General features: G+C 43.3%; 1 protein-coding gene across 2 annotated transcripts in view; it reads right to left on the minus strand.

Moving 5' to 3' along the window:
* HM13 (histocompatibility minor 13) overlaps positions 1-5,392 on the minus strand; it is a 129,318-nt gene extending 123,926 nt beyond the window's left edge. For both annotated transcript variants that reach the window (XM_033963250.1, XM_033963249.1), the window contains exon 1: positions 5,150-5,392. In XM_033963250.1, coding sequence (XP_033819141.1) covers positions 5,150-5,332 — 183 coding nt within the window. In that variant the 5' untranslated portion in view covers positions 5,333-5,392. The remainder of the gene's footprint in view (positions 1-5,149) is intronic.
* Between the last annotated feature and the right edge of the window lie 6,678 nt (positions 5,393-12,070).

The raw sequence follows: 12,070 nt of genomic DNA on the forward strand, positions 1-12,070 counted from the left end.
ACTTTCAAAATACTGAAAGGATTCGACAAAATGGAGCAGGGAAAGCAGTTATTTACAATGTCCAGTGTCAAGAAGACATAGGCTGAAGCTGAGGGGGGACAGGTCCAGGACGAATATCAGGAAGTTCAGTTTCACGCAGCGAGTGGTGGACACCTGGAATGCTCTTCCAGAGGAAGTAATTGCAGAATCCACCGTTCTAGGATTTAAGGGTAAACTAGATGCACATCTCCTTAAGAGTGGCACAGAGTGATACGGGTAAGGGTAAATTAGATGCACATCTCCCTTGAGAAGCATACAGTGATATGAGGACTAACAGAGTCCCTGCAGTGTTAGAAATGCACGGGTGCTCCTAAGTCTTTTTTCCATGTTTTCTGGAGTTGTCCTGTCGTCCTGGCTTTTTGGAGGCACATGGTCTGCTATTTGGAACTTTTGTTGAACCGTCCTATTCCTCTTACTCCGGTGGGGTTTCTTTTGGATAAATATGAGGCTTTTCGCTTCCCTTCAAGTAGGGGCCAGCTGTTTTTACGCAAGGCTGGGTTGGTGGCTAAGAAAATTATTTGGGGGGAGTGGATCTTGGATCGGGCCCCCTTCTTATTGGGCTTGGCGTAACCGCTTACATGCCTTGATGATGCTCGAGAGGGGTCGGGTGCATCATTCCCTGCGCCATTCCAAATTCTTTTTGTGGGTCTGGGGACCTTACATATATTCTTTGTCGCACAGGACCCGTAGCATGATTCTGAATATCTTGCCAGGTTAGACTGCTTGAGTGATGTGGGGTTTGTGACCTCAGGGTGGCCTTTCCTCTGCTTGGCCTATTTCTTAGGTTTTTTTGGGGGGGGAGGGGTTTCTCTCTTCATTGATGCTTGTCGACACAATTGATCACGAACTCTTACTAAATCGGATGAAATCATTAGGCATAGGAGGTCAAGTTTTAAAATGGTTAACTTCCTTTCTATCGGACCGTTCTTCTCAAGTCAGATTCAATGATACCTATTCCTCAACTTACTCTTCAACCTACGGGGTACCTCAAGGTTCTATACCAGGGGTGCCCACACTTTTTGGGCTTGCGAGCTACTTTTAAAATGACCAAGTCAAAATGATCTACCAACAATAAAAATGCTAAACATATATATATATATTTATTTATTTATATATATATATATACACACCGAGTGTACTTTGTATTTATGTTCAAATATTTTTTTATTATACAGCCCCCCTCCCCCGAAGGCCTGACCCCCCTGAAGATCTGCACATTCCCCCTCAAAGGTTGACTCCCCCCCTGAAGGCCTGCACTACCCCTTGAAGGACTGCACTCCCCCCCCCCTGAAGGCCTACCCTCCCCACATCCATTTACTTAATTCCAGCAGGGAGCAGTCTGCAGAGAGGATCGCTGGTACTTTAGCGATCCTTGCAGGTTGCCATAGGCCTCAGGAGCTGTCTTCCCTCTGCCCCAAGCCTGTCTCTGACTTAGAGGAGGGGCAGGACCACGGCAGAGGGAAGACAGCTCCTGAGGCCTATGGCAACCTGTAAGAATTGCTAAAGTACCACCTGCCACCAGCCGTCTCCCATTCGTCCCCTTTGGAGATCCCCACAGGAATAAGGAAGTTAAATTAATAGAATACTTAGGCACAGAAAAACAAAGAAATACTTCCAACAACTGCCCCATAAGAACTGCCTGTCACAATGCTCATTAGTGGAACTGAATAAAAGACAAGTACAATGGATTTAGAAGGGGTCCGATCCGCCCGGGTGCACGGCTTGGAGGGGTGCACAGCCAGCCAGGTCCGGGTCATCCTGCCTTTCTTTTCCCCCGGTCCGCGCTCGGGGCTTGCGCCTGCCTGGTCCCGCGCCGACGCTCGAATGGTGCCGTCAACTCCCACGAGTCTCGCGATAACCAACAGCACCATTTGGGCGGCGGGTGCGAGCCCCGTGCGCAGACCGGTGGAAAGGAAGGGCAGGAGGACCCGGACGGCTGTGCATCCCTCCAAGCCGTGCACCCGGGGCGGGGGCGGACCGCCCCACCTCGATACGCCACTGATTGGGAGGCCGATTTTGGGGTTTTTTAAATTGTATATCGGGCAGCATTAGGCCTCGCTCTTACCTCAATCATTACAGGTGCTTCTATTTCTTGTGATGCGCTGAGCTCCGTCCCCCACCGACCTTCACCCCGCCCTTCCAACACTCTGATTGGCCAGCGTTCTTTAAGAGGCGGGCCAGTCAGGAGGGGAAAAAAAGAGAAGGGAAGAAGGGAACCTGCTGTGCGATCGACTGGGGTCGCCTGAGCGAACAACCTATCGATCGCGATCGACGCGTTGGGCACCCCTGTTCTATACTCTCGCCTCTCCTATTTAACATTTTCTTATCACCTCTTCTTACCATTTCACAATCGCTAGGTTTCACATCTTTTTCCTATGCAGATGATATTCAACTTCTACATCCCTTTAATCCGGAAAAAGCTGAAGAAATAAAAGCTATCAATGAAAAACTGGAACTAATAAAAAATTGGCTAAACACTAATAAATTAGCACTAAATATCCAAAAATCAAAAACCATGTTTTTCACCTGGAAAGGAAACCTAACACCAATTTCACCATTCATCCTTGACAATACCCCTCTGGAATCAGTACCTCATTTAAAAATCCTTGGTGTAACTGTTGATGTAGACTTATCGTTCCATAATCATATCAGTGAAATAGTCAAATCATGCTTTTACAGATTACGTCTAATCCGTTCAATTTCCACATTCTTAGAATCTAAGTCAGTTAATATTCTGGTCCATTCTCTGATCATTTCCAAAATTGACTACTGCAATTCACTCTTAATCAATATAACTCAGAAAGAAAAAAGACGACTTCAGATAATTCAAAATACTGCAATAAAATTAATTCATAAAGCAAAAAAGTTCGATCATGTCACACCTTTACTGATTAAATCACACTGGCTTCCCATTTCCCACCGAATTACATTTAAAATTATATTTCTAGTATATAAAACATTAACTTATAATGAACCACAATTCATATCAAAAATGATTATTCCACACAACACCTCACGTTCACTGCGTTCATCCTCTTCAAACCTTTTATCAATTCCCTCATTAAAAATTATCGGCACAAGAAGAAATGATATATTTTCCGTTATGGCCCCTACACTATGGAACTCCATACCAAACTATATCAGAATTGAAAAAGACCTTCAATCTTTTAAGAAAATTTTAAAAACCTTTTTGTTTCAAGACGCCTTTGACACATAGCACGTCTCATATCAACCCCCTTACATTTAGTAATGACTATCACACTTTCCAATCCCCTTCATTACCTATTGTTTTCCCTTTTATGTTAATTTCAACAGATAAAGAGATTGTAACTTTTCCCTCCTTTCCTACACATTCATACTTATCTCTATCCCTACTGTCTAAATGTCAATTGTTTGTTTTTATGACTAATTTGTATAATATATATGCGAGACCACCATCTGGCGGTTTTTAACTTGTACATCGCTTAGAAATATTGTATAAGCGATTCATCAAATGCTAATAAAACTTGAAACTTGTAGGTCTGTTTATTTAGTTTCATTTCTTTGGTGTTTTGATTTGGGGTGTGGGGTCTTTGGGGGGGGGGAAGGCATACGTATTGTCTTTTGGGGCTCATCAGAGCCCAGGACCCTGAAAGGTATACTTTACTTTGGTATAGGTTTGACCTCCTCAATTCGGGGGGGGTTGGGATATTTGCTCTTTTTGGTTCTTGAGCTGCTGTTAACTTTTTTGTGTGTATGCAACCTGTTTATTGCATTCTTTCTTATTAGCCTCTATTGGATGCTACTTTTGAATTTGCTTGTCTTCCTTTGTCGTGAGGGATAGAGATCAGGGATGGAGGGTTGGGTGCTGGATGGGGGAGGGGATCTTGGGATTGGGAGTATCGTGTCATATAATCTCTTGAACTCTTGTATCTCCAGTTCTTGTACTTGTTGTTTTTCTGGCTAGTTCAATAAAAAATTGTTTCCATTAAGAAGTGGCCGCGTGGGAGCCACAGCAGCGAGAGGCAGATTTCTTAGGTTGTCCTGCTGCGCCTCGTGCGCACCCTCAGCCCACAAAATGCCTCCACCCCTGGTCCCCACTTGTGGCTGGCATTCAGCAGCATGTGACGAGAACGGCACCGAGCTCGGCACCTCCCCTCCCCATTAAATTCAGCCCTCCACCCTGGCTCATTCATGCAGTCGCGGCCACCCCCTCTCTGAAGCGGGAGGCTGCTCTACGTTCTACGCGTGAAAGGGGTGCATGGGATTCCACAACAGACGCGCAATCTACCTGTAATACAAGCACGCACAGCATACACACAGTTTACCCGAAACAATTTTTCTGCAGTACAAGTGCACACAATACACCGGCCCTTACAGCAGCGACGATTCTATTCAAAAGTAAAGTGCAGGTTATTTGTTTTACTGTATATATATATATATATATATTTTTTACAGTATTGTTGTACTGTATATATTTTTATTTTATACAGTTCAGTATTTTGTATTAAAGGTTTTGGGTTGTGGAACAAATCGTCTGAGTTTCCATTATTTCCTATGGGGAAATTCACTTTGATATACGAGTGCTTTGAATTATAAGCATGCTTCCGGAACGAATTATGATGTTCACAAACCAAGGTTTTATTGTAAAAAGAAACATCATCAGAAAAGACAAGCTCCTACTGTCCTAGGAAGACAACTGAAGAGTTGAAGGACAGCCCAAAAGTAAGGGAGTGTCTGTAGTGCTAAAAACATAAAACATGCTTCTGGTGGTGATAGGGAGGGTGCCAAGTTTGTGGGGATATTTCTAGTGGTGGCAGTGAGATGCCAGATGTGAATGGGAAGTATTTCTTATGGTGGTGGTATACTGAATTTGTGGGTAGTATGGGGGAAGAATATCAGGCAGGTGTGTTGTATTATTTATTTATTTGGGGGGGATGCCAGATTTGTGGGCGATATTTCTGGTAGTGGGGATACTGAATTTGTGGGTGATATGGGGATGAGTAGGGTGTGTTGTATTTTTTAGGGATTAGGGCTGCCAGGTTTGCGGATGATATTTATAATAGGGGGAGAACGGGATCATGCGGGTGGTATTTGGGGTAGGGAAAAGACGTTAGGCCCTGTTCCTTACCTTACTCTTGGCACAGCGAACACTTCTTAACGCCCCGTAAAAAATGGGCAGCAGGGCCATAAAGACGAGGCTACCATATGCCAGTGCCGTGCCCACCGGTGTAGCCACCAGCTTAACGGTGCCCTTGATAGCTTCATCTGTGTTATTAAGCGGATGAGACAAAACCTCCTCCACCTCCGCCATGTTAGTGCGTCGGGACAAGGGCTAGCGACGCTAAGGCCACGTTACCTCAACAACCAGGATGTGACGACACATCCGAGTGGACTACGCCTGCGCGACAGGTACCGACTGAGACGAAAGCAGGAATAAGGTGGGCGTCGTCTTTCTGTAAACCTGAATGGGTAGAGCTGAGCATTTTGTTTTGTGCATTTCTTTATTAACGCGCCTTAAGGAACATATGGGGAAAACGTGTTGGTTTATGGAACTCTTCCCTATTTGCGTGCCTGTGCGTGTGGGGGTGGCGAGTTTACGGAACTTCTTTATGTGTTAAGCAGGAGCGGGGAAGAAGCAGTTTTGAGAGAAACCATCAATTAATTCCCTGACTGCTCTGTTTTAGTGATTAGTGCTTCTGTGCTGTAGCTGCTAGACCTCTCCCATAGAACTGTATTTACAATTTTTCTGGAATCTCTAGTTCGATCTAGCCTGTGTTTGAACTAAAAAGATCTCTAAAACAAACTCTAAAGTGATCTTTAACCTTTGATATGCAACTTCTGAAATGTCACTTGGATACACAAAGACAGAGGCGTGAAGAAGGTACAAGAGGTTTATTACAGCATGCCAGACCCTTGTGCAGTAAGCAGCCTGCTTACAAGAGTATTAGAAACAGGAAATGCACGGACTTTTATGCCCTTTTCACTAAGCATATGCAAACTAATATATGCAAAAACTACAATTTTCATTTGTTACTTCTATAACTTTCTACAATTATTATTGGTCCTAAGCCAGCACTTATGATAGGTTCAGGGATACAACTTATGGACCTATAGGAAGCTAGCTCATTTATCTGCTTATCTAAACCTTGCAGTTACATGTTCAGGAGAGCAGGGTACATCATGGCTCAAACTCTTATCTATTTAGCTTACAATGTGGTAAGGTAGGGACATACATTTCAAGCAGATGATGTCAAATACAGTGGTACCTTGGATTACGAGCATAATCCGTTTCAGGAGCATGCTCGTAATCCAAAATGCTCATTTATCAAAGCGAGTTTCTCCATAGGAAATGATGGAAACTCACTTTGATACTTTCCCCCCCCCCACGAGAACCGGCATTGCTACCCCCGAAGGCCACCCCTGTGATCCGGCACCCTGCACTGCTTCTTACCGTTATCTGCTCAAGGCCCAGCAAGAAGAGGAAGCAGATCTTCAGGCACCAGCACCAACCCACAGGACATGCCGGTGCCGATGCTCAGGCCCAGAAGACGGTAAGAAGCGGTGGGGGGGGGTGCCGGATCGCGGCGGGGGGGGGGTGCTGGATCGCGGGGGGGTGCTTGTAAATCGAGCCACGCTCGTTTCCGAGGCACCGATTTTGCGAATGTTTTGCTCGTCTTGCAAAACACTCACAAACCAGTTATCTCGTAAACCGAGGTACCACTGTAGATTGTACACTGTTTCCAGGTATGTAGGCCAGAGCAGTATTTCAAACAACAGTTAACCATTTCATGACCCTACATTCCCCCCTTTCAGGCTGACGTTCCTAAGGAGCCAAGCCTGACAAAATAAAGTTAGGGGTCAGGAAAGTCGGGGTTCCCTGTGGGTAAGGGACGATACTGGGAGAGGGCAAGAGCAACTGCAGCAGTGGAACGGTTGACAGCAGAGTCCACAGTGCGGTGAACAAACTTCATGGCCAGTGGGACCAAACAAGGTAGACAACATAGTACCAGGGAGGACAAAGCAGTTATCAGCAGAATTGTTTTCAGGGTCATACCAGACGGTAACCAAGAGCCCAGGGAATCAGAGAACCAGTCCGTATTGAGGCCATGCCAGGTTTGAACAGGAACATGAGCCAGCTTGGTGATGCGGTCTACAACTTCCTCAGTCACTTTACCATCATCATCAAGTTCAAGGCAACAGTTGGAAAGGTTGTATTTACCACAGACATCCCCTTCAGCAGCTAGTAAATAGTTCAAAGCTAGATGATTCTGATAAATAGCAGTGCGCATTTTAGCATTCGCTCTGCCAATGGTACTCAAAGCTCGGGCAGTCTCATTAGTTATCAGTTCGAGTACAGCTTGTAGACGAATAATGCGGTTCAACATGTAGATTGGGGTCCAATAGCCCCAGGTGCCATCCTCGGCCCATGTGGCAGGTCCGTAAACAGCAATGATCCGTTCAGGAGGCCAGTCATCTCCCCATTCACCTATTTTAAGGGAATTAGTGGCAGTAGACAGCTTTTGGCGACCCCTGGTGTTGAATACAGGGGCTCCCAAGTGTTCACCATTGGCCAGCGGTAACAGGAGGAAGCTGGGGCAGATCATGCTGAGTACACAAGTTCCAGTCCAATTTGCTGGTAACCAGGAGTATGCAAATAAGCCGCAGAGCCAGTATCGATCATCAGGTGCTGGCCAGTGATCATAGGAGATACCTTTGAGCAGATTCTGGAGGGGACTACCTGGCAGAGTGGAGGTGAGGTTGGCAGGCCAGGGAGTCTAGGTAGCTTGGCATTGAAGGTACAGAGCGAGGTACATTTGAAGTGTCCGACTTGAACATTGAAGGGACCATCAATCCGCTGCAGGCAGTGAGAGGCAATAATAATAATAATAACTTTATTCTTCTATACCGCCATAGTCGTGAGACTTCTAGGCGGTTCACACTGAAGAGAGCTGGACAGTCAGCGAGTTACAATATGTTGAAGTCTGGGATACAGTATATAGAAACTTACAAAAAGCATATAGAATCTTACAAAAAGTCCGGGTACAGCATATAGAATCTTACAAGGAGCATATAGAGTCTTACAAAAAGGCAGAGAGATACAGCACATAGAATCTTACAAAAGGCAGTGAAATGCAGCAAATAGAATCTTAAAAAGGCAGCAAAATATAATGTTAGACATTTCAGACTTAAAAGCAGGAGTGGACATATGTAGTGTTAGGTTTAGTTTTTTAGGTGTTTAATTTTTTTAGGTGATAATTCTGTTGAACAAGGCAGTTTTTATGGCTTTTCTAAAGGCATTATATGTCAGTCTTGCTCCATTTATGTATCTGTCTAACCAGTGTTATTGTTTGTTTGCTTGGTACATAAAAGTTCTATCCAGGAAGGTTTTGTATTTGCAGCTGGTAATGCTTGGGTATGCAAATAGGTTGCTGTTTCTGGTTTGTCTCGTAGGGCTGTATAGAATGAAGTGAAGTAGCAGGTATGTAGGAGCTAGTCCCCAAACCAGCTTGAAACATATGCAAGAGAACTTGAAAATTATTCGTGCCTCCATTGGTAGCCAGTGAAGCAGTCTGTAGTAGGGGCTAACATGGTCGCTCTTTTTTAATCCAAATATCAAGCGGACTGCTGTGTTTTGGACAATCCTAAGTTTCCTTACAGTTTTTTTGGGCATACCCATATAAACAATATTGCAGTAGTCCAGTGTTGAAAGTACTAGTGATTGCACTAGTAGTCTAAATGATAGAGGGTCGAAATATTTTTTGATGGACCTTAATTTCCACAGTGTCAGGAAACATTTTTTTTACTACTATGTTCGTGTGTTCCACCATTGTCAAGTGTGTGTCTAGTGTGACTCCCAATATTTTTATTGTTTTAGTAATCGGATATGCATGATCTTTTATATGTAACGTTGTATTGGTAATTTTGTCTGTTGGGCTTTCAAGGAAGACTTTTGTTTTTTCTGTGTTTAGTTTCAGCTTGAAGTTTATTGTCCAGTGTTCTATTTCGGTCATGATATGAGAAATGTATTCGTGTGTTCCACCATTGTCAAGTGTGTGTCTAGTGTGACTCCCAATATTTTTATTGTTTTAGTAATCGGATATGCATGATCTTTTATATGTAACGTTGTATTGGTAATTTTGTCTGTTGGGCTTTCAAGGAAGACTTTTGTTTTTTCTGTGTTTAGTTTCAGCTTGAAGTTTATTGTCCAGTGTTCTATTTCGGTCATGATATGAGAAATGTATTCTGAGGTCTCGTTTGTTATGCTGTTTACTGGGATTAAAATGGAAATGTCATCTGCATATATGTAGTAGATTAGGTTTAGCTTTTTTAGGAATTGTCCTAGGGATATGTAGATGTTGAATAGCGTAGGTGACAGCGGTGAACCTTGTGATACTCCCGAGGGGTTTTTTCCAGGTGTTTGAGTACGTCCCTCCACTAATCACCCGGTAAGATCTCTTTGTTAGGAAACCCTGTAGCCAGTTTCTTACTCTTCTCGTAATTCCTATTCCGTCTAGGCAGTGTAGCATTATTTCGTGATCAACAAGATCGAAAGCGCTGCTGAAGTCTAGTTGTAAAATCAGAGCACTTGTTCCTTTGCTGAATAAGCCGTATAGGTGATTAAGGATCGAGGCTAGGACTGTCTCAGTGCTAAAACCTTTTCTGAATCTCGATTGGTGTTCACTGAGGATGTTAAATTTGTCTAGATAGCCTACTAGCTCCAAATTGACCAGTCCTTCAAGCAGTTTAGTGAATAAGGGGATGCTTGCTATCGGTCTGTAGTTGTTTTTTAGGGCTAGAGAGTTTTTTTGGTCTTTTGGAATGGGTGTGATTAGTATGTGTCCCATTTTCTCGTGGAATGTTCCTTCAGTGAGAGTGGTTGCTATCCAGTTAAAAAGATCCTTTTTAAAATCTAGTGTACCTGCTGTCATGGCTTCGAAGGACATACGTCCAGTAGGCAGTTTGATGTGGTATATTTGTTGTATAGGGTTAGGAATTGGTGCCAGTTTGGAGGTTCAAAATGGTTCTAGAGCATTCTTGTTTCTTTTTCGTGGGGTTCTGATTGGAAATCGAAGTTGGGTGAGGGTGAAGGTATTGTCGTTCTTACATCTAAGATTTTGTTTTTAAAAAACGTGACAAGAGTTTCTGCCGAGGGTGTGCATTCATTATTCTGTAGCATGATTTGGGTGGTGTCTGTTAGTCTGTTTACCAACTTGAATAGTTCTTTGCTATTTGTTTTGGGTGTCGCTATTTTTTGTGCGTAGTATGTTGTTCGCTTTACTCTGATCAGATTTTTGTAGTTTTTCATTTTTTGTTTCCAGTGAATTTTGTCTTCTTTTTTGTTTGTTTTCTGCCAGGTTCTTTCTATTTTTCTCAGTTCCTGTTTCAGAGTTAGTAATTCAGAGTTGTACCATTCATTTGGTTCCCTTTCTTTCTTTTTGTATGTTTGTAACGGTGCTATTTGATCTAATATTTCTTCCCATCTGTTTGGGAAGTTTTGTGTTTCATCCATTTTGGGTTGTAATTCGTAATGGGTTCAGAATTCTATTGGGTTTATAATTCCTCTTCTGGTGATTGTTGCTGGGTTTGGGTTTTTTCTTTTATACTTTGGTTGGGGTGATTTTTTTTGCCAATAAAGATAAAAATTACAAATGTAGTGATCTGACCAGATGCATTCTTTCCAAACCTCTATGCTATGTTGGATCTTTGGGTCAGGGACTTCTTTTTGTGAAAAGGTAATTAGGTCTAGTTGGTGGCCTTTTTCTGTGTTTTCTGTGGTTTTGGTACTGAGAAGCCGAGGGTTGTTAGGAAAGTGATAATTTCTATCACGTTTGTTTTATCCACTTGTTCTAGGTGAACGTTCATGTTGCCCAGTAGTAGGTTATATGTTCCTTTTAGAGTGTTGGTGGTGAGGTATTCGAAGAACTCTTCTCTAGTATTAGACCATTTTTGGGGGGGGATGTAAAATAGTGTCACAGTTAGTGCCTCTTCTAGTTGGGTGTTGGTGATCTTACTGGTTAATATTTCTAGGTCGTTTGTGTTTTTTGCGTCTATTTTGCTATATTCAAAGGATTCTTTTAAAATTATCGCTATACCGCCCCCTTTTTTCCAGTTTCTAGATAGTGGTATTATTTTGTAACCTTGGGGTAGCATTTCTTTCATAATCGTATCTGTGTCTGAAATCATCCATGTTTCGGTCAGGCATAGGAGATCGGGGTTAGTTTGCGTCAGCCAGTTGTGCAGTATTTGAGCTTTGTTTCTTACTGAATGGGTGTTTAGGTAATATCCCTTGAAATTGGCAAATTTAGTTGGGGTGGGAGTATTAGTTCATTCTATTGGAGGTCCGCAAAGTCCATCGAGGAGGCCAAGGAGTGGAAACAAAAGTGAGGTTCTGTGTAGATAGGCTTAACATGTTCAACTGCTTTGCCTCCCATGGCCATTGCTCACCCATATTAGTGCCACTACAAACAAAACAATTGCTAATATTAAGGGTTTGTCCAATAGCCTCAGCAAACTGTATAAACAAGTTTCGAGTAACTGCTGGAATTTCAATGTCTACTTTCATGTTTTCATAAAACTGAGGAAATACAATGGAGTGATGTACTGGTGCTCAGGGTCGGGTCACTACGTGGATGTATAGGTCTGCACCTGGGTCAGACCCTTTGCCTGAAATTCTAAACCCAATACGCCTTTTCACATACTCTAATTGCTGATTCCACTTTTGGGGTTTCATGATAGTGAAGGAAACTGGGTTGCAGGTCCCTACCGGGCAGGGCCCAAGCGTAGAGTAGCAGAAGCTGGGGGCGGCTGGCCCTTTTCGTGGGTTAGGGGGTAAGTAGCCCACTTAACCTGATTTTCATATTGACAGGCAAAGGCACCATACTTTCTCTGCCTGTACAGTGGAGGGATTATGAAAGGGCACATGTATTTATCATGTGAGTAGTATCTTTGCCAACTGAGGGACCCACAAGAAATAGAATACTTAGAGTCCTCCAGACCTGCAGCCCTATCAGCAACCCCACATGCATCAAAATACACAGTTATTGGCTTC

The sequence above is a fragment of the Geotrypetes seraphini genome, chromosome 11, assembly GCF_902459505.1.
Source record: "Geotrypetes seraphini chromosome 11, aGeoSer1.1, whole genome shotgun sequence".
Classification (NCBI taxonomy): Eukaryota; Metazoa; Chordata; class Amphibia; order Gymnophiona; family Dermophiidae; genus Geotrypetes; species Geotrypetes seraphini.